The 26326-nt window shown below is 52.5% G+C and overlaps 8 protein-coding genes across 8 annotated transcripts; 2 read left to right on the forward strand and 6 right to left on the reverse strand.

Moving 5' to 3' along the window:
* Window positions 1–4153: 4153 nt before the first annotated feature.
* SCP_0705620 (Piwi-domain-containing protein) lies at window positions 4154–7266 on the reverse strand (the record flags this gene model as incomplete). The annotated part of the gene is made up of 6 exons (XM_027760487.1): window positions 4154–4504; window positions 4559–4795; window positions 4848–4955; window positions 5017–6056; window positions 6109–6575; window positions 6629–7266. The coding sequence occupies 6 exons, from the start codon at window positions 7264–7266 to the stop codon at window positions 4154–4156; spliced, it is 2841 nt and encodes a 946-aa protein (XP_027616288.1).
* A 2157-nt stretch (window positions 7267–9423) lies between these two features.
* On the reverse strand, window positions 9424–10005 carry SCP_0705630 (hypothetical protein; the record flags this gene model as incomplete). The annotated part of the gene is made up of 2 exons (XM_027760488.1): window positions 9424–9570; window positions 9625–10005. The coding sequence occupies 2 exons, from the start codon at window positions 10003–10005 to the stop codon at window positions 9424–9426; spliced, it is 528 nt and encodes a 175-aa protein (XP_027616289.1).
* A 7094-nt stretch (window positions 10006–17099) lies between these two features.
* SCP_0705640 (hypothetical protein) lies at window positions 17100–17339 on the reverse strand (the record flags this gene model as incomplete). The annotated part of the gene is made up of 1 exon (XM_027760489.1): window positions 17100–17339. One exon carries the CDS (start codon window positions 17337–17339, stop codon window positions 17100–17102), a length of 240 nt encoding a protein of 79 aa, XP_027616290.1.
* A 634-nt stretch (window positions 17340–17973) lies between these two features.
* Window positions 17974–18717, reverse strand: SCP_0705650 (hypothetical protein; the record flags this gene model as incomplete). Its single annotated transcript, XM_027760490.1, has 2 exons — window positions 17974–18180; window positions 18232–18717. 2 exons carry the CDS (start codon window positions 18715–18717, stop codon window positions 17974–17976), a joined length of 693 nt encoding a protein of 230 aa, XP_027616291.1.
* Window positions 18718–18986: 269 nt separating this feature from the next.
* On the reverse strand, window positions 18987–19345 carry SCP_0705660 (hypothetical protein; the record flags this gene model as incomplete). Its single annotated transcript, XM_027760491.1, has 3 exons — window positions 18987–19034; window positions 19088–19270; window positions 19337–19345. 3 exons carry the CDS (start codon window positions 19343–19345, stop codon window positions 18987–18989), a joined length of 240 nt encoding a protein of 79 aa, XP_027616292.1.
* A 483-nt stretch (window positions 19346–19828) lies between these two features.
* SCP_0705670 (hypothetical protein) lies at window positions 19829–20760 on the forward strand (the record flags this gene model as incomplete). The annotated part of the gene is made up of 4 exons (XM_027760492.1): window positions 19829–20115; window positions 20170–20298; window positions 20362–20593; window positions 20647–20760. The coding sequence occupies 4 exons, from the start codon at window positions 19829–19831 to the stop codon at window positions 20758–20760; spliced, it is 762 nt and encodes a 253-aa protein (XP_027616293.1).
* Window positions 20761–21739: 979 nt separating this feature from the next.
* On the reverse strand, window positions 21740–23565 carry SCP_0705680 (Flap endonuclease GEN 1; the record flags this gene model as incomplete). Its single annotated transcript, XM_027760493.1, has 7 exons — window positions 21740–22126; window positions 22178–22642; window positions 22817–22841; window positions 22898–23013; window positions 23073–23316; window positions 23374–23480; window positions 23542–23565. 7 exons carry the CDS (start codon window positions 23563–23565, stop codon window positions 21740–21742), a joined length of 1368 nt encoding a protein of 455 aa, XP_027616294.1.
* Window positions 23566–25476: 1911 nt separating this feature from the next.
* SCP_0705690 (hypothetical protein) lies at window positions 25477–26240 on the forward strand (the record flags this gene model as incomplete). Its single annotated transcript, XM_027760494.1, has 5 exons — window positions 25477–25500; window positions 25562–25668; window positions 25726–25969; window positions 26029–26144; window positions 26201–26240. The coding sequence occupies 5 exons, from the start codon at window positions 25477–25479 to the stop codon at window positions 26238–26240; spliced, it is 531 nt and encodes a 176-aa protein (XP_027616295.1).
* Window positions 26241–26326: the final 86 nt, after the last annotated feature.

The following is a 26326-nucleotide window of genomic DNA, read 5'->3' on the forward strand; positions in this document are numbered from 1 at the left end:
ACCACAGACGGGTTCTGGACAGGTCGGAGATCTGACAACCTGCGAACATAAGCATACTTCGAGATCAGGGAGGACGCGGAGGACGCGAACGTTAAGTTTTCCGGTTGCGATCGCCAGTCGTTTCGCGCGGCGAGCGCGCCGTTGAAGGGATTGGCGATGAGACAGCGAGTGCCTTCGGTGTCGAATCATCATCCAGCACACCCTGAAGGGAACGTCCGATCAGCGATGCGCATGACGAGATTAAGAGAGCGATTGGGGCACGTCCAGCTGAGCCGGAAAACGAAAAGACCGTTGAAACGCACAAATACTAATCGTCAAATTTGAGCACCTAAGGAGAAGCGGGATGTAACAAAGGGGAGCGATGCTTCCTGCGGTGAGTCACGATGACATTTTGAACCGTCGCGCTACCAGATATTCTCTGTCTCTGTGTCGGTGGCGTTACTGGCATTAACACGAGCAGTCTTGACACTTTGGACGGCTGGCGACTTCATCGGAGGCTCAGTGTTGATGGTGGTGAGCAGGGCCAACATATGTAGCATAAGGAGGAGGCAGACGAAAAGATGCCGGACGTTAGTGAGCTGTCAGCATCTGAGGCTGACGTAGAAATTAGGTCGTGCAGAGACGACGCACGAAGATCAAAGCATCTTCAGGAAACGGGACCATAGCACGGAAGACCTCCTTGCGTCGTCGCGCCCTGAGACAGCCGTCGAATACCCGCGCTTTATGGAGGGCACCCTTTCAATGAGGTACGAGGGATAGATATCATAGATCAAAGAGATCAAAGACCCACCGCAGCAGTTGAACTCACCACTCACCCATCTCTTTGGATGTCGAAGGACACCTTCCCCGCCCTTATCCCACACCAGACCGTATATACAGCACGCCAACGAAAGTACGCCGCAATGCGACACGGTGACACAACCACTAGATCTGGATGCGTCGAGTATAGTCGCAGGGGCGGAGAACAGCATGGGGAGAGGACGGTCACCTCCGTCGGTGTAAGGACTGCTAGGATAGCACAGACGTGGCACGATGATGATTGGCTACTAGAAAGATCTCAGAGCGATCGATACACAACCCCAAACAAGCGCTCATAGCGCTTCACCTGTCACGTCACGGAGGCGATCTTGATCTGTGGCTCCTTGAGTCAGCTCTCTCCTCCACCTGCTTTGCAGGGTATTTTTCATCGACGCCCAGTTCCTACTCTCCGGGCAAAGAATATTCGTTTGCCAGCACCAGCGGTCTTCTGGCGTGATATCAGACTAGTGCTGCTGCTTGTGTGGTCGATTCCATCCACGTATGGCCTCCACTCATCCTGTTTCTTGGCTCGACTATCCGGCGGCTGGTCCGCGTCTAGTATTTATTTAATATGAAACTGGCGTGCTTGCCATTGATCTCTGAGTTACCAATACACTATCATTGACGAATGACCTGGCGACAGAGCTTGATTAGCCATACCTCCTGAAGTGCACCAGGAGCAGAAACGCAGTGGCTTTTAGGCACAACGGACGGGAAGTACGCGATTTTACCATGCCGATTGCGCTTGAGCTCGGATATCGCGAAGACTTCGAGGTGTCGTATATGTTCTCATCGCGACCTCCCAACTTTTTCTGCGGTCCCTCTGGTATACCTGTACCCCGGATTCTACATTGGACATTTCTGATGCTGATATCGTGATGAAATGAAGGCGAAAGGCACCATGATCAGTGCTCGAGACTGATTCCTTTCCCTGTGCGCCTTCGTCTACGTCTTCCCAGGCCCATGCAAAATATCATCACCGACGAATAGTCCCTGGCGCCCAAATTCAAATGCTGTCTGATCTTCGACAAGTGCATCCAATACTCCTATCGTGCCCCTCTCGCGCTAAGCATTCATCTTGTTCGATCACCACACGGCACGCAGTCAACCTCCCCGTACTCCACAACCATGGCCCACCTCAGTTTATTGTTGCACCATCGAGAGCCCCGCTTGTATTTTCTGCCAGAGAGGCACCCAATAGTGCAGATCCATACAGCCCATCGGCATCGCCTGCGTTCAATTCAACGCTGGTGCTCGGGACTTCAGCCGCGATTATTCGACTGACCACACGTCTGTTCTCGTCTGCTGTGCGCAGTATTGCGTGAAAGCTCGAAGTGCATTCTGTTGCGGCAATTCGTGATGCAGAAAATGTGAGGCCCATCTCCAAGTTCCCGCCAATACGCTGACTATCATATGCAGCCGCTATCCATGTATCTCCCTTTGCAATTGCAGAAGTCCCGACTTTGTCCCGCAGTAATTTCCATCACTCTTGCTGTGCGACTCTGCGAGCTTCGATTTATAGTGACCAGCGAAGCTACTTGTCGGAGGACAATTCAGATAGACTGTTGTATCTGCTGGGCATCGCGGCTCGAATGCGTGTTCTTTTTTGTCGCTGGGGGCATGCAGGATCTAGATACGCAGACGCATTTTGCGGTGAAGACCACCTTTCTGCACGTCCCCCAGTCAAGAATTTTCTGATGATTCAGTATGCACCATCAACATTATGCGGCTCATGTCCTGTTATGGTTGTTGCAGGCTGCTATATTTCGTGATTCAATGAGATGTGCTGATTCAAAGATTTCCCAGAAATTCTGCATGATGCATTTTCTAAGCATGCATATGATATTGGACTTAGTTGCGAGTCGTCATGTGAAGGACTGCTAACAGATTGCTTGGTCGGACGGGTTCTTCATGACGCACCCTTCGGACGGATGGACATACTCAGGTACGCAGAAAAGAGCTGATTTATTATTCTCTCGTATTCGTGCGATCGCAAAGATCTATTCACATAAAGGTAAATGCCACCTTTCGCACTTCGACAACAACATGGTCAGCAAATCTCGCGCATCGAGCGCATCAGCGCCGCGATCAGTGCGAAGCTTACACGCCGATATAGTGCGGACGGTGAACGTCACGCAACACTATCCGTTTGCCGCATCACAGCTGAGGCAGGTGCCGGATTTTCCCCGCTGCTCGTGGTGCACGACACGACCTACTTCGTCTTCTCTATCCGTCCTCCTCCCATCCGGGCCTTGGCACTGAAAACTCCGCCATGATGCCAGCATCCCTACTCAGGATTGGTGCTCCCGCTGGGGCCTGGGCATAGAATGAGCAGGCTAATCCCTCGAGTGGGTAGGGGTGATGGCGCGAGGGACGCGGCGAGATGCTGTGTTAGTGCAGTAGCAATACCATTATCATGTCGGCCTCGGCGGTTGGTTCATGGGTGTCTGACCATCCATAAGTAATCATTGCGGATTTCAGGGTGATTTGGTATGGAGGATTGATTAGAAGGTGTAGCTTGAAATCACTTCAAGGTTCTCGTGCAGGGATGGGTGATGGAGAGGACCAGGAGCATACGACACCAGAGACTACCGGGATCTTAAAGATATGGTAGCGTAGCATTACCATGGGTGTTGTTGTAGTATAACGCCTTCATACAGGACGAAACAGAGGTACATCCATGGAAGAAATCGAGGCCCCGATTTCACCACTACGGGTGCAACATGTTGACGGCTCTCTTTAAAACTGGGACGTTCGAATTCGTGTAGAATGTGGGGCGCCAGGTAATTTCGTCCTTGTTAGTCCTGCGCCAGGTTGACCGTCGCCGTCGCAACAAACCGCACAGCTTACACCGTGGGCGGCATCAGTCAGATACTCTCCATACTCAAGATTTTCAATCAAGGGACACACCTTTGCTAATTCCTTGGCATCCAAAGACAGGTTAGCACCCATGTCCGCATCCTATACTCATATTCACCAACTGCAGCGCTCCATCCTAACGCATGGTAACGAAACGCACAACCCGAGACGTGAGTGCAAGACACCTGAGGAAGTATCGAGTCTAAGGCTAAATCAAATACGTAGAGGCAGAACAAACACACAGGGTAGGAAAATCGGGCAATCAATGGCTGTAAGCAGTCGGTTGGTGCTCAAGAAGAAGATTGGTATTAGGGAGAAGAAGAAGCTATGATGTAATGTAGTTGCATCCACAATGAACGTTTGGACAGTTACCGCCCTCGATAACGCCTGACGAAGTATGTGTATAGATTGACATAATGGCATAAGCTGTATTCGATTCCATCCATGAGACAAAGTAGTACATGCTGCGATATGGCATACAAACGACACCGCTACATTAGATGTAGAACATACTCTCCTTCAAGTCGACGTGAACCCCATTGCCCCAGAACTTCATAGCCCGATCGTCTACTTGTTGCGTCTGCTCTTCCAAGGTCTCTCTGCCACCCATCGTTGAAGTTTTGTCCTCGCCTGCATCAAGGATGGAATTGATGTAAGATCTCCCCCTCTTGCATGCAAGAGTAGCGTAGTAAGCCGGGGGCACCAAGCTCACAGCCTTGGTCGCACACACGTAACCATAACTGGTCGTGTGTGTCCCCTGCTGTATCTGGTCAGCGGACCAGTGCTGCTCATCATAAATGACCACATAGTGCTTGGGGCGGGCATGGCCTTGCAGTCCAGGGTGCGCCTAACAAAGTGGTCAGCCCTTTGTACGACTCTAGATATATGCATCGCAACGAGCCTGCAAGTAGAAGTCGTTACTGTACACATTAGTTATACCCTTGTCAATGACTGTTCCAGGCTGGGTATTGCCCTTGTGGTCCATGACATTATAATCCATGGGAATTATACGAGCGCGGCGTGTCTTGCCGCACACCGTGATCGTTAACTTCGGGCGGTATAGCGCCTCCGGTGATACCTTCTTGAAGGCAACCAGAAGTTTCGGAAGTTCATGCTGAAGGACCAAATTATACTCGCCCTGTATGGATTGTCATTAGTATTGCACTGCATGTGAAAAGTGCAGTACTAACCTCTGAGACACCATTGCGATATACAAAGATACGTTCTGGGAGAGACTTATTTTTCTTTTGATAGAGGAGTAGTCGCTCTACCATCAGGTCATCAAGTTTCTCAACCATCTAAAGTAGAGTCTCGTCAGTGAACAGCTACTACTAGCATAAGCCAATGCACCGCACACACCTCTTTGGCACCTTTGTTCAAATTGGACTTCTGGGGTTGCAAGCTGGCAGGAAATTGTACGAAATCGCTGTCCACACTGGCGACCACAGCAACGATCGATAGAGCACAGAGCTTGCTTGTAGGCCCAGGATCCGTGAGGCTGATACCCACGAGCATCGTCCTCTTCTCCGTCAACCACCTCATCGACTGCGGATCCAGCAAGTGGTTCGTACCCCCAAGCTTGGCATTCACTTTAAGGGCAACGTTCGAGAAGTACTGATCTTGGTTGTTGCCTCTCGCCTTTTTCAGCTGCATGTGGACGGTATGTATGCCAAGGACAGTATCACAGAGTTTTTTGATGCCGGGATAAATATAGCTGTCGATCTTGGATAGTAAAACAAGCACGAAGCTGGGTTTGTTGTTTCTATCAAGGTTCTGCGTAATTGCCTTCCGAATCTGCTCCAATGCCTGAGTCCTTGATGGGTCGTCCCGCGGATGTGGTAATCGGGACGTTGCGATGGAGGTGGGCAGGGTCGGAACATTCATCCCGCTCGATCTGCACTTCGCAGCGAACATTTCTATGAACTGCTGCAGAGCAGGATCGTTCGTTCCAGTGAACTCCTCGTCACCTCCATCCTGAACTAGGAGAACAGCCCAGTTCCTAAGATCCGACCCGACGTGGAATTTAACATTCAGGATGTTCCAACTCCCATCGTGAACTGCACAATTCCCGGACCTGTACGTGATTCTCGGAGCAGGAAGGACACGGCTGGGAACAGTAACCATCTCCGGGTTCAGAGTGATTCTAAACCCCTGCAGAGGCACTCCCTGTGCATACCAACGTAGGCCCAAAGCTGGAAATCCCTGGCTAACGATGATTTCTGCATTCGTGTCCGGTGGATTGCAGGCATATTTGGTCATCTCAGCATTCTCGCGGTTGCCCAACCTGCCACGGTATGGCTGATTGGGCAATATTTCACATAATTCCGCAGGGAGGCATGTCATGCCGGAGACGTTGATGACCGGAAGGTCATGGGCATGATCGAGGTGAATTCCATACCCTGTATTTGATGGAATTAAACCAGACCAACCGTAACAAGAGACCACACTCACGTCGCTGAAAATACTCTTCCATCGTGACTACGCCATTCAGCTCATCGCACTGGAAACGCATCTGACGAGCAGTAGTGCTCATGATACCCATGACCGTTCTCTTTCTCGTGTAACCGAGGTATCTCGTCGACACTTTCAGGCCCCGGGTAAATGACCCGGGCATTCCTCCAGTCGATCCGTTGAAGGCAATCATCGCGTCCGCGAGATTTCCAGGGGTATAGAATGCGGTCATGCAGACATTGACGTTCACCGTCAGCTGCTTGTATGTTGGGCGAACCGACATGAAAAAACCCCTGTAGGCTTCGAGACCGGGGCCCAGTGGATAAAGACCTGAAGACGGGAAGAAGTACCTGTTTTTACCCACGCGGGTGCCATGCGAGGCTGCATGCTGCTGTAAAATGAGATTCAAAGCGGATATCATGGGACCCGTATCATCGTCGCTATGGTCTGGTTGGCCATCCATGTAACTAGAACAATGTATCGCCAGTGATTCATTCCTTGAGAAGATGTTTGAACTTACGCATTCAGCTCACGCATGTCGAGCTCACGGATAAGCCTTATCTCTACTGTGAACACGAGTGCATTCGGTAGCGGAGCCGTCTGCCCCTCCTCAACGTAAGGAACGGGTATCGAGAGAGGTTGGGGGAGCTTCGTTGCAGAGACAAGTCTCTGACTACTGTCATGGGCAATGTAGCGCACGTGGGGAGCATAGATAGGGTTACTCTCCAAGATTTGAAAGATGCGAGCTCTGCGCCCCGCACCTACCTTGTACGGAGTGATAGCGACGTGATAATCATATACGATGTTCTTCAATATCTTCACAGCGAAGGAGTTCACCCTAACTTTCATCTCCGTGCCCAGAGTGCCCCAGCCAGGGCGCATAGGCATCTCATCGCGCACGTTCAGCTGCTTGCCCTCGCCACCAGTTCCACGTCCACGAGTGTCGAAGCCTCTGGTAAAACTTGCTCTGGAGGGTCTTCCAATGAATCCGCCGCCACGTCCACTGAGTGTTTGTCCTCTTGGATTGCCGCTGCCGCCACCTCTGCCACCGAGCCCGGCATCAGATCCTGCGATAGAGGTCGCAGGGCTGCCTCTTCCTCTTCCACGACCGTGACCTCCGCGACCTCCGCGGTTACCCTGATTTCCTATTGCGCTCATGAAAGTTAAGGTGCAGCTGCGTCAGAAATGGGGCTCTGGACTGTAATAAGTTGTGAACGGGTGGTGGGCGAGAAGATGCGAGTCTTGTATAAGCGAGTAGTGCCAATCCAGGAAGATAGAAATAATTTGGAGAGGCTGCGCCCTGTTCCAGAATCAAGAGCAAAGGCAAGTGAACACTTCGCAGTTTTCCCAGCCGGCCGTCGTCAGTTCTTTATCAACGGAAACCAATTTCCCAATGTTCTGCGTTCGAACACGTTATGCCAAACTGTTCCACAGAGGAACACACCGCAGTGGAGGGGAAGATTGACTCCAGGCGACAGTACAGGCAGCCAGGCGGTTGCGGTCAGGCTATGTTTGTCAATCTTTGGCAGATACTCCAAATCAGGCAACACTCGTTTACGAACAGCCCGAGAGAACTGCGAATAGAGAAAAAATCAGTGTGGTAAGTACATCTAGAGATCGGGAAAGACACGACAGAAATAGAGAGAAATAGTCCAGAATAAAGAAATGAATACATGGGCTTGTGGAAGAACGAGGCGCTCAATTCTCGCACAACAGAGGACTGCCTTAAAAATCCCTTCAGCAAGTGTTTGCAAGGAGTAAGAGATCATTATTGATAGAGTGATCGCGATACACTCGAGCGCTGTTCTGCTGCCTTATACGGGTGCGAAGAGCGAGATGGACGCACTGAGAGAGCAGTAGATGAGAACCGGACGGAGAGCGATGCGACAACGAGAGAGGAGACAAAGACCGAGAAGGGTGAGAGAACCGGGATGAGGAGGCCGTCGGGACTGCCGCGTCGTGGACAAATCAGGAAGCACTGATAGCGCTTGCAGAGGGACGGGTTGGCCATCTATGACGGGCCTAAGCAAGAGAGCCTCATCGCGTGACGAAGAGTTGGGGAGGAAGTGTCGATGCGAGACTGGTGGTAAAAGCGTTCTGGCACTGACACGAGTGGGCATCGTCGCCGTCCACACAGACGGTAACACACTCTCCATCGGCTCCGTGCAGTTCCACGGCAGTCGCCCAGCTCGACCTCCACCATACACATCCCGCAACTTCCTTCTGCGTGCTCTACCAGCTGAGGAGTCTGTCCGTAGGTCGGGTGAAAGCGAAGAGGAATGTACATTATCATTCTGAATTCCCAGGCTGTTTCATCGCCTTCGGATGTTGGCCCGCCCGATGCTGAGGTCTCTCACTGCGACAGACCGACGTGTGGAACACAAGGTCTTGCAGCCCCGCTTTTTGACTCGCTGGTCACCGTTCCATCCGCAGCACAATCTTTGGACCTGACAATTCCGTGAAGAACAAAGATCCAAACGAGAAAGCTGGTCAGCGCCATATTTGGAACGCTTATGCGTGTGAATGAATACATCCTTGCTAATTATGGGGGATTGTTCTGCGTTCTCCGGCCTGATCAATTTGTAGTACGGTTATTGGACGAATATCAACGCACCACACTCCGCACAGTATCCATCGGGAACTCGCAAAGGTATTCATGATTTAGTTCGTAAGCCACGTCCGTGTCCCTGAGCAGAGCTTGTGTGAGTGTGAACGGGAATGGTGGAGCATCACTGTGATCCTATATTGTCCTGTACAGTATCGTGTTCAAGTCTCGCGTTCAAGTTCGGGTCTCTAAATAAAACCCACGGAAACGGCATCCAAATGCTCCTGATCAATTTCACCGGCCCATGATGGCACAACCCACGCACCACTTTCATCATATCGCCTCTCTGGCCCTCGCATTGTGCATCATCCACCGCCGGCTACGGTTGGTGGAACCACTCCGCCGTCGACCGTGAAAAATGTTGCCAGCTGAAATACCTGAAATAGGAATCTCGAGACTAAAGGGCAGATTGCACCCGAGTCACAGAAACGGCCCTATGTGTCAGAGTCAAAAAGTACACCTGCTTCTCGTTCATAGCCCTTCTGTCCATCCCACGAAGTATCAGGCTTAGATGGTACGGAAAGGAGGTGACCAGCTGGACACGCACGAAGACATCTCGACAACGCAAGTCCTTGAGGTCGCCCATCACCGCCCGCTGCTCCTATGGGCTCAATCGGTCGTCTTCGTCGGGAGTAACAAGGACGCAACTCCCCGCAGGGCGCGAAATCGCTTGGACGCAAGTACGTTACACACGCATTACGCACGCATGCTCACTGGGACTCAGGCTTGAACGCGCGCCCATGAATCCAGAGCTTGCGAATGCGGATGCTGGCGAGACGAGCCCCAGTGTCTCCGAGCACGAGCGAGCGTTGGTACCAGTTGAAAGCCATTGAATCGGTGAAGCTTGAGCTGTTCCGCTGTGAAATATGTAAGATATTTGGCTCTGTTTTCATTAAATTGAGCTAACTTACTATCTGTGAGCGCGTCAAGGTCAGATTTAAAGAATCGAGACCTGTTGCAATCGACTCGATTGCGTCCCCTATTATCGATGTCAACTCTCTAGGCGGCGGCGCCAGCAATCTCTGCAACGATGGTCGTGGAGATGCTCCAAGGAGAGAACGAGTGTTGGGCGACTGCGAAGCACCGAGTCTTGCATTATAAGAGACAAGCGGCGGACGGTGCCCGATGGAGAGCGAAGGACGAATGCGTTGTGTGATCACCGTATCGGTAGGCTCTGGCAGAGAGCTGCGGAGTGCGTTTGCAGTCAAAGACGCATATGCGGAAGGAGCAGAGGATGAGATGTCAGGACATGGGAAGGCCCTGAGATTCAGAAATTGAAGAGCGATGAGCATCCCACAGTATCATGGATGACTGCGTCGAAGGATCCAGACAGGTACAGACCTCAACCCATACTTGTGCTAATGGTGTCGAGCTCCTGCCACAATCATTGTCACGCATCTCAGCGCTCATGCATGGTGCACTGCCACTGCATTGGACACGATACCTGCATGTGCACTCAAGATCATTGCTTGAACGCACTTCTGTCGAAGGTGAGCCTTCCTGCCATAGGTGTGCCTCGATCCCTATGAAGCTATTGAAGCCGCATCCATCAAAGAGGCAGAAATTTCTTCGACCATGATTAGCCGGAGTTCTGGGTGGATCGCCGCGGCGGGGTATCCACTATTTGGAGTCGTGGCAGAGATGTATGTATATGCCTTGGTTTATCTCAGTCTCTGACCTTGCGAAGCAATCTGTACGTCGTAGATGTACCCCTTACTCCCTAGTGTGGAGAAACTGCAGCAAACGCCTGGATCGAAATAGAGAGGAGCGTCAGAGATCGAGAGACGGTACATCGGAACGGACGAAGCTTACCCTGTATCTTCACATTTACGCTGATCTGCAAGTCCATAGCACGCCAATGTCGAGATTGCCCAGCTGTACCTTGCCCGTGTTCTCGTCGCGCATCACGTGGATGCAGTCACGGCAGGGCTCGATAAAATGAATCGACGACGTGAAGATAAGTGTAGATGAGCGGGCCGCGGAGGATGTTTTTGAAGAAATCATCAGATTGTTGAGACGGACGTTGAAGTAATTATGCTCCATCTGCGCTGTAAAACATGGTTTCAGTTTCTACGGCACAGAAGAATACGTCCAGGGTACTCACCGAGGACACGTTGGACTCGAAACGATGGTCGTTCGGTTTGGCAGGACGTTACAATGAGGTCATTGACGGCGAGGCTCGAAAATAAAACAGCGAGAGAGAAACTCGCGTCTCGACGAGAACGGGTAGCCCCAAAAGTTGGCCGCTGAGCTTATCCTTCAACACGCTAATTTTTGCGTCGACTTCGATGGTGCCCTCTCCATCCGAGCGAGAATTGATCGAGGCGTGGACGAAGCCTGCGACCCCGTGGACAAATTCATCGAGGAGCTCGCGCCTAGGACAGATGGTGAGAGTGGAGGAGCGGCGTTGCGAGAGACGTGTGTTGGCGCATCCGCTGAAGAGGGACGTGAGGGATGATCCTGCGCTAGCCTTGAATTTCGAACAAATTGCACTGCGAAGCTCATAACGCATCGGGATCGCATATGCAATGATTGCTGAAAGTGTTATTCTGCGATTGTGCTGTATGAGCGTACACCTATGTATTTGAACCAGATATGGAACAGATGCAGTCTCATCAGTGCTCATACACCTAGACAAAATAGAGCGGCAGCTACATACTATTTGTCCTCCTCTGCGTCAGCCAAATTGGAGTCGCCAGCAAGTTCAATCTTTCAAAGCTGCTTCCTGCTCTGTGGGAGCATGCGGGTGAATAGTAGCTTGTGATGCCACCGAGTTATCGTGCGTATTGCTAGGACAAGCTGATAGAATGGAGTCCATACACCAGGGAGCCACGAGCATCCGACCAGCCAAGCAGGAACGTCCAAAGAAAATATGATTGGAGGTATGATGGTCATCGGATGGTCATACGTTCTAGCAGGACTTCGTGGCATGAGCAAGCGTTCGCATACCGGTACTAAGTAGAGGGCACCGAAGCAACGAGGTCGGGACCCGCCTTGACCTCTACGGATAGGACTACGGAGATGCGCCGAGCTTTCCAGTTAGGTACGTCCGAGTACACATGGACCTTCGAGCACCAAGAAAGTTCATTTCCACGATTCTGCCTAAACGTCGGAGAAGATTAATGCAGAATGACCACTGCCGCACTAAATGCCGCGGGTTGCAAACTCACCCGAATTTCAAGACGGCCAGCTAACTACTAGCCTTCCCTGACTTAATGATAGTTGAGATGCGCCTCGAGCAGCCACATCCGATTCCTACAGTCACATCCACTAGTCCACCGTTTCACTTCCGAGGGCCAACCAGACTGCGGGAAATTCCGCAGCAGGCGTGTGTGTTGGACGACTGCGAAGTACCGAGTCCTCCTTCATAAAAGACAAACGGCAGACAGTGGGCCCTATGAAGGACGTAGGATAATCGATGATTATGCGGTCACTAACTCAGGCTGAAGGGTGTCGACAGGCTCAGGCACAGAGCTACAGATAATAACTGTGGCTTCAACAGGATGCCGTCAAGGACGCGTATGCCGAGGGTACAGAGCGAAGGGATATAGTATGGTCGGTATTACATTGCGAAGGTCCTGAGGGATTCAAGTAGTAAGGAGCTCACCGCGAAGTCATTGAACGACTGTGAAGACACATACAGGTCAACGCATACTTATGTGGAATGGAGTCGAGCGGGTACACTGGCAGTACTGTACGGCTCGCTGGCACCGTGATGGCACGGACGCGTGACTTCTCGCGCCTGTCACAATCACACGGCTCCGCCCCGCCACTGCAAAGCGCTCAACAAGTACCGCATCCAACAAGTACTGCGATACCTGTATGTACGCCCAGGATCGTTGCATGGGCGCAAGCACTGCTGGAGAAGGTGAGCCCTCCAGATAATTTCGTTTCGTTCAATTCCTCTAAAGCCGTTGAAGATGCATCTAGCAACGAGCCAGGGAGTCCTTAGAGGGCCGTGATCGGCCGGAGGTCTGGGTGGATCGTGGCAGCGGGGTATCTGCTATCTGGTGTTGTTGCAGAGGTAGGTAGGTAGGTAGGTAGGTAGATTACCGGCATTGGTCCCATTCAGGAACGCCGGGTTGTCGCACCTAGACCTCTGCTATGTACCCGTGCACAGTACACTACAGAAACCTAGGATACAACACATCCAGGACAGAAATTGCTCCGATCAATGCCTACTCATCTACACAGCTCCCAGTGCATCGAAGTTGATTTGGGGGCAAGGGAAAACCCAGTGGAAAAAACCCCAAACTCAGGGAGCTGCTTCAACAAGAGCACTGTCCCACGAAATCCATCAAGGATGCATGAGACTAAGTAGGCTCTCCAGCTGTTGTTATATGTGGAAGAAGTGTATGCTTCGTTGTGTGAAACACTTAGGATGTTGTACGTGGATGTGCAAGATATTCTGCACCATACGCAAAAAAGCCAGCGGGACATGGCCGCATGTTCACACATCAAGTGTGACACTTCCACATGTAGCAAAGAGCGAGAGCTGCACGTCATGATTTGAAAGAGTAATTACAGGTTGCATGAAGAATGCCAGCACAGTCACTGTGCATACTTAACCACACTCACCACGATGCCCGATGCATGATGTGCACATGGAGCATAATATGGAAGTGATGCACACTGCTGGACTCTCGAGCTGGGGTATACAGGTAGCGCGACGGCTCGCGGACAAGGGGTCAACAACAGCAATGCAATGGATGAGAATGCTCGCATGCGAAAGAACTGCGCACTACGAAGGTTGCCACCTCAAGTCCGTGTATGGGTGGTGCGGCATGTGAACATGATATGCAGGCATCCACAGCAAATTGTGGGCATCCACAAGCATTGGTGGGTATCACCACCATTGGTGGGTATCCACCAGAGCAGCGGGTACTGTGTATGGATGCTGTTGAGATACTTCAGCAAACCATAACATCGTGTTCTGTAAACACACTTCTCATGTCACGATAGTCCACGGTGTTGTCAGAGTAGCAGAGGACGATATTCGTGAACAACACAAATAGGGGTAAGGTGAGTGACAGGTAGACCACTACCATTGGTTGGCTTCCGCAGTCACAGGCAGGAGCAGTGGGCACTGTGCGTCGACGCTGGTCATAGAGCCATCGGTAAACACTTCCTCACAGTCTGAGGGCATCCACCATCGGTGGGCATCCACCACCATCGATGGGCATCCGCACTAAAAGGCGGGTAGCAGCGGACACTGTGCGTCGACACTGGACATGGAAGGTACACAATAAATGCATGCCTTAGAAGCAGGCGGGAGTAGTGAGCATTGTGCATCGATGCTGGACATATAGCTGCCATCTGTAAACACTATCCCACAGTATAAGGGCATTGACCGTTAGTGGGCATCCGCGCAAAAAGGTGGGCAGCAGCGGATGCTGTGCGTCGATGCTGGACATGGAGCCATCTTCCGCAAACATGTTGTATACGTTACAATAGTCATCAGTGTTGTTTTAGCAGTAGAGAGCAATATTCTTAAATATCAGGAATAGGGGTAAGCCGAGATGATGGTGGTCGGGTGTACGTGATGGTGTATGCGTATTTCGTTTATCGTCACTAGTCCCAAGCTTCGCAGTCCTCCAAGATAGGTCAACGGAGCGTGAGCACGGCCTCTCCGAATCTATGCAGCTGCCGCGATATATGCACATCTATTCGGTCATCTGCCCCATTGGATCACTGAGTTATCAAGCTTTCAAGGTTCGGTACGGCCAAAATTGCTTTGTCGGACGTTTCTCAAGGCCTCTCTGATAGCTTCACTCCAGTTTCGTGGCTTCTATGCCTGTGCACAATGCGTGGTCTTCGACGCCTGCTGTGCTCCTGTAGCTGCGGCAATCGCTGCGTCTCACTGTCCTCCTGTTTTCAAACCCTGTGAGTTCCTCGCCTTCTCTCACGTCCTTCCTTTCACAGAGTCGGCGGCGTCAACGTGACACATAGTAAGTCCCGATTTAAATGTGTAGCTATCACCATTGATCATCTCGTGTGCTATGCACTTTGCAGATGATACAAGTCGCACGGACGTGACATGTACTGAGTTCCATATCTTAATCGACCTCACACTAGGTGAGCTTGGCCTGTGGGACATGGAGAGAGTAATACCGCTGGAGTAACACCAGGGAAACGGTCTTTGTAATGCATCTTTCGGAGGCGTATTGAAGATTTCGGGGATAAATTCATAAAACTGCACCGCAGCTCGCTCGCTCGCTCTGCGACCACGACACGATCCATATTGTGAAGGCAGTAAATCGCGCAAATCTAATCCCCTCCTCACATGCCGAGCACTCCTAGGTCCCATTGCGCGTACCAGAGCTCCGCGAGATCGCAGAGTGTCTATCACATAGCCTCGATGTCAATGTAGCGCAGATCAAGGAAGTCACACAGTGCCGCCAGTTCATCCCACCATGTCCACAGTTACCTCTGATACCGCAGGCCAAAGCAACGACATAAATTTTGAACCGAAACTGCGATAGAGGGGCTGCTATCCACAAGGTCTGGCGGTAGACGCGGTCAGGAGCCTTCATCTGTGAGACTGCTTGCGCGGATTGCCCGGCCTATAGCCTTCGGACACTGGGTGGATGGAGCTGTCACCTGTTATATTGATAGCAGAGAAATCGTAACCCGCACCTTTCGGTAATACAGCTGCTCTGTTCCCTTTGAATAGACTTCATATATAGAATGGATTCAAGAGGTCTGAACTGCGAAACGCTTGATCGCGACAAGTACTGTATAAGCCCTCAGTGGGTGTGTGTGGACAAGCACGGCCATGTCATGCGTGCTTAGAAAAGGCTGTAACACTTTTAAATAAGGCTGTAGTGCCGTGCAAGCACGGCAGGACCCGCTACCTGTAGGGTGAAGGAGAGGCACGAGGAGATGAGGAGATATATTTGGCATATTAGAACGCGAGGAGATATAAGTAAGTACATTAATGTTGTACATACGAGTATAATACAATGAATCTGGTAGGCAAAGCTTACATTTGGACCGGCAGAAGGTATGAGCAATACAGTAAAGCTGGCAGAAAATTTGAGTACAATAGGATAGTGGGATGGTTATGTTGTGAATCAATCAGTCTGCGTTGGCATTCTTGGGTGGAGAGGCGTCGAACTCGGTGAATGCCGCAGGAGGGTTGGAGGAGTGGGCGGATGTGCAATTGATAGAACTGAGTGTGGGACGGGGAATGATGCAGAATTGGTCGGATTCAGACTCGGAGACATTGATGACAGTGCCGATTTTTCCACCAAAGAATCAAACAGAATTAAGGCGGGAATTCCAATATAATCACCCAGAAGTGAGAAGAAGGCATTTCAGTGCAACGAATATTATCAGCAAGCAGAGGGTTGGCGATAAATGTGGACAATTATTTAATGTGAGCGATACACAGAGTCGACGTAGAGGATGCGCGGCGAAAGATTCGTAAGGCTTATGAAGCATCCCACACTTAGTAAAGCTTAGAAAGCATTTTGTAGACCTTTCAATCTTTTGTATAGTTTAGGGCAGGACCTCCAAAATTGGCATGACGAAAGACGCAGCAAGACCCACTACCAAAGGTAGCGGGAATCTGAGAACAAGTGAGCATCGGGCCCTCATGCAGAGCGCACGTAGATCGCATATTGCACACTTTCCGATCAGAGCGCTAGGTTGGCGACGGGTGACACGGGACACAGAGCACATCATCCGCATGAATAGAGAAACAGTTATTCGAGAGACACGAGCTGGCGAAGCACTCACACACGTGTACCTCCAGGAAGATGCATGTTGACGAGCTGGAGCGACCTTACTGATGAGGAGCGCACGTCGTGTCGCCTCTCATTATCTGCCTCTGCAGTCGATATCGGAGCCGCCCTTCATAGATCTTCCTCCCGGTCAATCACAGCGTCAGCGTATGTACTAACTTAGAATAGACCAGCATATTCAGGTGCATGCCAGCGCGAGATGGCGACACAAATGATGCTGTATTAAGCGGGCATTGTGTAAGAGAATCAGTATACGATATCAACACATAGGCAGAAAAAGACTAGGTACGACATGCAAAGGTGGAGCACTCTCGAATAAGCGGTGTCTCTGGCAGAGCCTAGATCGTCGTGCTACCGGACAGGTACAGTGTCACCAAATAGAGGGCATGCGAGACGATCAGAGGTTGAATGTTACCTTGATCATGGGTGGAGCATGTTGAGGTCTTTGCCAGAAATGCCAAGCCTGCATCCTAACGTTGGTAAGTAGAATGGGTCCTGCGTGTTAGATGTAGTGTGGTGTTGCAACACCGACATGGTAGAACCAGTAAGTTGCCTACGTCAAGCCGGTGAAATAGTTACCCACCTTTTCTGATCATGATACGTCCACATTCAACAACACAACCCGCACCCACGTCCACGTCTTAGACGTTCAGGTCTGAAATCCGTACCCATCCATAGGCCTCCAGCGAGCCAAGAAGTTGCGGGGGAGATGAGAGCATTGAGCCTAGCATATAGAATGAAACATAATCCAATACTGCGGAGCATGGGAGGGCGGGGGTGGCTCGAGGGAGCTCGTCGAGCAAGAGCAGGGCGGAGTACTGGTAGCCCAAGGCGTGCGGCTGCGCGACGAGCTTCCTCCGCCAGATTGACGGTCCTGTCATGCCGGTCACGCGCGGAATTACAGTCCATTTACAGTCCCTTCTGCCTAATCCGTCCACGCGCGTCGCCTGACCGAGTGCCGGTGCGAGTCCCCAGCCTCGCTGAACGGAAGGAAAACGGACGTCGGACATGAGAGGACATGCGAGCGCCGCACGCGAAGGTCGCGGTGCGTCCGCGAAGGTCGGTTAGCCAGACTGCATGCTCCCCATTCGGCGCGATGCAGTAGATAAGGCCCCAACAGGGCGGTGCATAGGATTAGCGAGAGTACTACAAGTAGACAAATATACACGTAGTAGACTAGGTACGAAATAAACTCACGGGATCATAAGCTAGTAGGAAACATTTCCGCGGTGGAAAGGAGTGGAGAGCTGCTGTACGAGAGACGAACAGCACGTGACATTGCGTCGTGAAATGACGGTGAGTGGGAGTCAGAAAGCCGCCGCCGCAACCGACCACTCAGGCGGCGGCACGCGCGTTCGCGCCCATGTTCGTGCTGCTGCTTGCAGAGGGCATCGACATGACCTGCATCAATGCCCAGCTGTGCGCGATCTCCGGGCTGTTCTTCAGGAGAGACCTCCAATGCTTCGCGATGTCGGCGTCCTTTGAGTGCGTGTACCACACGCCACGCTTGTGGTATCAGAATGCACCATTCGCATCCGCTCGTTCAAGATTCCCATCGAAATACGAGCGAGCGGCGGCAGCATTGCAAGCACTCCGATCCGCCCGTCTTGCCTTGAGCTTGTCGAGGATTTGCTGATAGCGCAGCCGCTCTCCATTCTCGTTGCTGTAGACGTCCCAGAATGCGTCGTCGGAGCCGAGCTCATCACGCTCCTCGACAATAAACTTCCGAAAGGGGTCAGTGGAGGAAGAGGGATAAGTGGGAATGCAACATACCTTCCAGTTCCCCCATTTCATCCTCACTCGGCCCCATGCCTTCTCCTTGCCAGGCACACTGCTCTTCTTCTTGTAGAAGAGGTCCCAGTACTTGATGGGGATACTGCATCCGGTGTTGATGGGAATTCGGAGCACGGTGGAGGAGTGCCACTCTCGGAAGAGCCTCGGAATGTCATCGGAGAAGTGGATACTGGGCGGATCCGGCACTTGAGTCTTGTCGAATGCGAAGTCTTCGCCACCAAGATTGACAACCTTGCAATTCTGAGAAAGTGCGGCTTGAGGAGTTGCGGAGGGAGCCGGCAGAGGAGTAAGATTGGAGGCATAAAGGGGCGCAGAACTTGGATTCCATGGAATTGTCGGCTGCTGAATGTTAACGACCGGTCTGGAAGGGACGAGAATGGGAGCATGGCAGACAGGAAGAGTCTGCACATGCGGCGGAGCAGGGGGGATCCTTGTACCAATCACGTTTGCAATTTTGCCCAACATGGATCGCTCGAACCGGTGAAACTCACGCCGGACCTGTCTGATAGGAACCAGCTGCACACAATTGGCAACTTGGGTTCAGCACAGCGGTACAGTATCATGATTTCGAAGGGAGAACCTACCTGGTGCTCCTGTTCTATGCCCTCTATGCCCTCTATCTCGACGTCATCAACATCCTGTGGGCTCTCGTTATTTCTTGCAACAGTTGAGCCCTCCCTGGCTGACGGTGCAACCGGTCGTGCGGAATCTAGACTAGGGGTTGCGGCACGCTCTCATTCTTGTCTTCTGCTGGTGGCAGTGTCCCCAAGCACAGCATCAGACTGCAAGATTGCGGCGTTAGTTCATTATCACGAGCCGAAAGTCTGCAACGTACCCAAGTGTCATTATGCGCAACGACAGAGTGCTGCAAAGGCTGAGGTATGCATATATCTCCACTTCTCTTACTCGGATACTCCACGACAGGTTCCCTCTCTCCGAAGAGGGTCACGATCCGCTTCGAGGAGTGTTTGTTCACTCGGGAGCCTGTGTAGTCACCCCTCTTGCGCTTCCGACTTGCCTGAAACAACCTGCACGAAAAGATCAGTCACATAGACAGTGCTGCAGATCGAGATTCAGGACTCACCCCGCCCATTGCTCGGGATCATTGGCAAAGTCTCAGAGACGGGTTCGAAGCACTCTTCTGTTCCCACTCACTGGCAGCCCATACTGTGCAAGATGCTGTTTCAAAATCTTGTTGGTAGGTGTGTTACCGGTGCTGGTGGGTATTTATAGCTGCTAAATCTCTCGGAAATTTGTTGATTCCGTCATGTACTCACATAGTGACCTCGGTCAGCTGGAGTTGATGGTCTCCTTCTCGGAGAGTCTGCCCAGGCAGCGGCAGCTTCAAAATCTCGGTCTCGGGTTCTGATTCATGAGAATGAGTGGAAGAATTTTTATTAGTATGGGGAGCCATATTGTAGAGTGGTACGAGCCATGGAACAAAACTGATCCATGTGCGTGCAGTCGATCATATGTATGGCGATCGGTCTGCACTGTCAGAGCCGACCCACCTTGTTCAGCTACATACAACTCATAACTATCTTACATCTGACAGCAGCAGTTCATCCCTCACCTCATGGATCCACAGCATCTTCAGCAGCTGCCTGGTGCTGCAGCATGCCTACTGGAGGCTCAGATGGTCTGCTTCCAAGAAGTAGTTGATGAGCAGATTGAGGAGCAAGAGTCCATGGAGCAAGCTATGGATGTTGACAATCGTCTGGATGCTGACTCTCATTATCTGCGAGAGCCCGATCCTGTTCACAAGAAACAGAAGCTATCTGCTAGCAAGGAGAATCTCGTTGAGAATCTGAAAAAGGCTTCTGCTCATGTTATTTTGGAAAACACACAGAACGAGTACCGAAGGTGAGTCTCATGTGACTCGAAGATCAAGATCCTGGACTCATATTTCCTCTGCAGAAATTGGACACAGTTCACCGAGTTCTGTGCTGAACTTGGGTATGTTGAGGAGCCCGAAGATGTTGACAATCTGTACCCGAACATTCCGAGTGATTTTCCAATGTGGATTGCTATCTGGATCATGAATAAGTAAGTGAACTACACTCATCCACTGAGCATTGAAGGGACCAAGATCGTTGCCAACAATTTCAGGGCAGACGAGTTGGATGTGCGCACTGGAAAACTGAAGGACCCGTCCATTGCCCGTGTTACCTATGGAACTGCTCAGAAGATGCGTGCTGCCATCAGTCATAAGTTCGGACACCATTATGGGCTGGGTACTCAGCAGTGGATTGAGAATCCACTCAAGCCGGGAGAGTACACTGGGAATCCATCATTGTCTGTGATCGTCTCGCAGTACATGGTCAGTCTGCGATGGCATAAGGTGTGTACTCCACGTCAACATGTACCCAGTGCTGAGACCATAGCTATACACAGATTCGTGGAGGGGAGATTGTGATGAGCGCACGTGCTATTGACCAAGAGACGATGAGGATGCTGTGGGCCTTCAATATTGAGTTCCCACAAGAGCAGTATGCACCTGTGAGCTGAAAACGAAAGGCGGAGCAACCCGAGCAGTGGGCTGGATGGAGGGTGAGGCAAATGCTGCACCTTCTCTATGTTGTCTCCATGCTGTGTCTTCTGCAGTATGACGAGGCACTCAGGATCATGTGGAGTGATGTACATCTTGAGACATGTGACGGCACCTCTCGTGTGCGTCTTGACCTTCCCTTTTGCAAGACAGCTCAAAATGGAGGTGAGCAGCTTACTTGTGTTCTGCACTGTTTGATGTGGTTTGATAGTAGTAATCAGGCATCGCACCCTTCTATTTGTATCCGGATACAACACGGCCCTGGATGTGTCCAGTGCAAGCATTCGCACAGTGGTGGGTGATATGTAGGGAACTAGGCATTGAGCCACAGGGTTATGTCTTCTGCAAGCGCATTGGGCAGGATGGGGTGAGTGTCAATGCAGGTGATGCAATGGTCAGTGTTTCCATCTTCAATCATGTTGGGCAGACTTACTGGTATGGCATTTATCTTAGTCAAATGATGCCTTCCTCGAGTGCTTCCGCAACAACCTCTGTGACATCAAGGTTGATCCTCGACCATATGGCACACATTCATTTCGCTGTGGTGGTTGCCAGTACCTTGCAATGGTGCTCCGCTGGCCACTGCAGCACATCTGCACCTGGGATGGATGGGCAGAAGACTTTGACAACCCGGGAACAATATTCAAATACCTCCTGTCTTGGACTGACACTCCGATGCTCGAGCGTCAAACTATTTCAATCCAAAACGTGCGGAGAGCGATCCTTGCACAGCCTGTGGTCGCACCTGTCCATGCGCTTAACACAGTGCAGTCAAGGGTGCCAACAGACATGCAGCTGTGTTTGTGCATTCAAAAGGAAAAGAGATATTTTATTTTATTTGTTCTGGCCCAACTGGCATAACTGTACAATACGAAAGCTTTCAGCTATAATACATAATCAATCACCATGCAGATACTAGTACAGTGGGAAGAAGAAGCATCAATTATCATCAATGGTGAGATCAATAACAACTGGGTCATCCATTATCAGAGAGATGACTTCCTGCTGCTCCACATCATCATCATCATCATCACTGGTGGTCAGGTTGATGACATCAGAGAATGTTGATGGGTCTACGCCACAGGAACAGGCACGCGCATGATGAACTATTGTCGAAGGAACCCAGAGCTTCAGAGGCCTCGCACTGTAGTTCAGTTGTTGCGTGCCCGACGGGTGAGGAGACAGTCGTACACCAAAGAGGTTGGAGATGGCAATGTCAGCAGAACTGCAGTCGATTGCTATCACACGGACATTATCCTGGTCCGTGGAGTGATCAGGTTGCAGCCAGACCTCCAACGGTGGTGCTGCGAGAGTGGAGTGTGCACCCTATGTAGAGGAGGCGTCAGAAAATGTCCACTCTTATAGACTCCCGCTCACCTGTTTCTGGTGTCGCCGGTCATAGGCGACTGCTTCAGCGACAAGGAGTTTGAGGGCCATACCAGGCCACAGCCACTCGCGGACATGCTTGATGATCCCCGACTTTGTTCTCCAGCCAAAGTGCAGCTCGCAGAAGGTGCTGAGCTTTGCCAGGTCAACAGGCAGGGGATGAGCTGGGAGGTGCGGGATATTTGCTGATGTTGAGGGGCTGAGGTATGCTCGGAGCACAGCGACATCAGGGAACAAGTCAGGGACTGAGTTTGACAGTGCGATGTGATGGTGGCCAAGGTGATTGTCGGGATCAGTGCTAAGGATGGACCGCAGCCTGTCACGCCAACCAGACAGGAATGCGGACAGTTCGGTCTTGTTGTTGCCGAGCACCATGGCAGCATCACAGAGCGACTCGCCAAGTCCATAGCGCATGATTGCGAGGGCAGTCTGAGGCCCGCATCGACGCAAGCCATTCTAAATGGACACACAGAGAGTGTGGATGGTCAGATGTAAGGCGAAACACATGAGCATCGCCATACTCACCTCATCATAGTCACCTCTGCAGAGAAGTGCGACAAGGACCAGGCCGCCGCGCGAGAGCGAAATCGCGCTGTGTGCATTGATAGTGCATTGCTAAAAGGCATGCACCTCATCCTCCGCGTCCACTTTGTAACTGGAAGAGGGACCGATTAGGGTAAAATCGGCCGCAGGTGGGAAGGTGAGACTCACTTTCTGATCACGGTGCGGGCGCCAAAAATGAGTGCATCGCTATCGTCCGTCAGAATGGCGTCGACAATGCCGAGCTGGTTCAGCTTAGCCAGCTCAGCCTCAGCTTCACCAGGGGCCTGGGCAGAAAACAGTGCGAGGGTCAGTAGTGCCAGCGCGGAGAGCACAAAATACATACCATGCGCCACTCGTACCCAAATGCATCGAGGAGCTTCTGTGTGTTTCCGACCATCCAGTGCATCCCGACGACCTTGCGGGAGCATTTGTGTGCAGGTCGGCCCGGTCCATCGAAGACGAAAAGGGGGCGCACGGGTAGCTTGAGCAGTCTTGCGAGGCGGTGGAGCAGGCTGCGCAACTCCAGGTTTTCACTTGAGTTGGCGTGCCTGGCCACGAACTGTTCCTGAAGTTGATGGAACCAGATGCTACCGGCAACCTCGTGTGAGATACCCACTCACATTTGAGCATGGGGAGGGACATACCTTGTGTCAATACCAAGCCGATACAGCCGCTCGCCGGGACGGCCTTCGAATCTGTCACGCAAGGCGAGCAGCTTGAGGGATGTTTCCTCTCGAGTGGGCTTCAGAAGCTGGGCAACACGGACGCATGTGTGAGATCGCGTTGCTACCAAGGTACAGCGATGGACGTACCTCCCAAAGGCCATTCACGCCCATGTTGAGCACGTTCCCACGAGACTCAAGTCGTTGTCGGAGGCAGGTGCGTCGGCACGGTGAGGACAGGTCGAGGACCCGGTTGAGGTGACAGCGCGCAGCGCGGGGCGGTGCTCGAGACTGGGCAGGGCAGCGGGAGCCTCATCGATGAGCACGCGAAAGACGAGTAAAAATAGATGGGTACGCGGCATCGTTGCTGCATAGGGCGATGCGTAGAGAGTCCAGCCTGCAGGAGACGGCGAGGGGACAGCGGCACCGCTGGTGGGAGGTAGCGCCGGGAGTTGATGCCGGGGAGCTCGCCGAGGGGATGTAAATTTGTGGACTGTAAATCTGTCGGTCAGTCGCGCGTTCGTGGGGGGCCGCAGCGTGATTCCCCGCGAGATTCAGCCCCCAGCCCAGCTTGCTTCGGGTCGCCAGATTTACAGTCCTGGCGGGCACGTTTACAGTCCAGCGGGGCGCTTGCGGGGCCTCCCCCTTTGGGCGATGCCAACACCAGGGCGCTTGTCTTGTTCTCCCTGACCCTCCCTACTGGACGCGCCCCTCCTTCCTGGCCCTCCCTTGCCCGGAAAAAGGACGGATATATTCGACGTGCACACCGCGCGCCCTCCCGCCGTGGTCTCTTTTTGCTGCTCCCTCTCGTGCACCCCTCACGCCCTGCCCTTCATGTCGCGGCCTCCAGTTCACGGGGTCCTTCTCGGCGCCGTTCGGCTTGTTCGGCTCACGCGTGACGTTTCCAGGATTAGGCGCCGGTGGACTGTCAATTTGGCGGCGATCAGCCTTTCTTCCTCCGCCAGATTGACGGTCCTGTCACATCGGTCACACGTGGAATTACAGTCCGTTTACAGTCCCTCCTGCCTAGTCCGTCCCGGGCCAATGTCCTCGATATCAAATTACCTGGAAATCTGCAAATGACTACAGAAAATTAAACATCCCTGGGCCGAAAGGTATATATGATACTGCTCCTGCTATTGCACTAACGCAACACCTTGCCGCTCTCCACTGTCTGAGCATGCATCAGCATGAGTCCAAATGCCCCTTCTCGATTGCTCCCCACTGAGAACGCCTCAGCATCGTCATCGTCCACAGTTACTCCTGTACATCCCCGCCCCATGACCTCACGGCCATCTCAGAAGAAGAAAGGCTGATCGCCGCCAAATTGACAGTCCACCGGCGCCTAATCCTGGAAACGTCACGCGTGAGCCGAACAAGCCGAACGGCGCCGAGAAGGACCCCGTGAACTGGAGGCCGCGACATGAAGGGCAGGGCGTGAGGGGTGCACGAGAGGGAGCAGCAAAAAGAGACCACGGCGGGAGGGCGCGCGGTGTGCACGTCGAATATATCCGTCCTTTTTCCGGGCAAGGGAGGGCCAGGAAGGAGGGGCGCGTCCAGTAGGGAGGGTCAGGGAGAACAAGACAAGCGCCCTGGTGTTGGCATCGCCCAAAGGGGGAGGCCCCGCAAGCGCCCCGCTGGACTGTAAACGTGCCCGCCAGGACTGTAAATCTGGCGACCCGAAGCAAGCTGGGCTGGGGGCTGAATCTCGCGGGGAATCACGCTGCGGCCCCCCACGAACGCGCGACTGACCGACAGATTTACAGTCCACAAATTTACATCCCCTCGGCGAGCTCCCCGGCATCAACTCCCGGCGCTACCTCCCACCAGCGGTGCCGCTGTCCCCTCGCCGTCTCCTGCAGGCTGGACTCTCTACGCATCGCCCTATGCAGCAACGATGCCGCGTACCCATCTATTTTTACTCGTCTTTCGCGTGCTCATCGATGAGGCTCCCGCTGCCCTGCCCAGTCTCGAGCACCGCCCCGCGCTGCGCGCTGTCACCTCAACCGGGTCCTCGACCTGTCCTCACCGTGCCGACGCACCTGCCTCCGACAACGACTTGAGTCTCGTGGGAACGTGCTCAACATGGGCGTGAATGGCCTTTGGGAGGTACGTCCATCGCTGTACCTTGGTAGCAACGCGATCTCACACATGCGTCCGTGTTGCCCAGCTTCTGAAGCCCACTCGAGAGGAAACATCCCTCAAGCTGCTCGCCTTGCGTGACAGATTCGAAGGCCGTCCCGGCGAGCGGCTGTATCGGCTTGGTATTGACACAAGGTATGTCCCTCCCCATGCTCAAATGTGAGTGGGTATCTCACACGAGGTTGCCGGTAGCATCTGGTTCCATCAACTTCAGGAACAGTTCGTGGCCAGGCACGCCAACTCAAGTGAAAACCTGGAGTTGCGCAGCCTGCTCCACCGCCTCGCAAGACTGCTCAAGCTACCCGTGCGCCCCCTTTTCGTCTTCGATGGACCGGGCCGACCTGCACACAAATGCTCCCGCAAGGTCGTCGGGATGCACTGGATGGTCGGAAACACACAGAAGCTCCTCGATGCATTTGGGTACGAGTGGCGCATGGTATGTATTTTGTGCTCTCCGCGCTGGCACTACTGACCCTCGCACTGTTTTCTGCCCAGGCCCCTGGTGAAGCTGAGGCTGAGCTGGCTAAGCTGAACCAGCTCGGCATTGTCGACGCCATTCTGACGGACGATAGCGATGCACTCATTTTTGGCGCCCGCACCGTGATCAGAAAGTGAGTCTCACCTTCCCACCTGCGGCCGATTTTACCCTAATCGGTCCCTCTTCCAGTTACAAAGTGGACGCGGAGGATGAGGTGCATGCCTTTTAGCAATGCACTATCAATGCACACAGCGCGATTTCGCTCTCGCGCGGCGGCCTGGTCCTTGTCGCACTTCTCTGCAGAGGTGACTATGA

The sequence above is a fragment of the Sparassis crispa genome (genome assembly GCF_003851025.1).
Source record: "Sparassis crispa DNA, contig_000006F, whole genome shotgun sequence".
In the NCBI taxonomy this organism is placed as follows: domain Eukaryota; kingdom Fungi; phylum Basidiomycota; class Agaricomycetes; order Polyporales; family Sparassidaceae; genus Sparassis; species Sparassis crispa.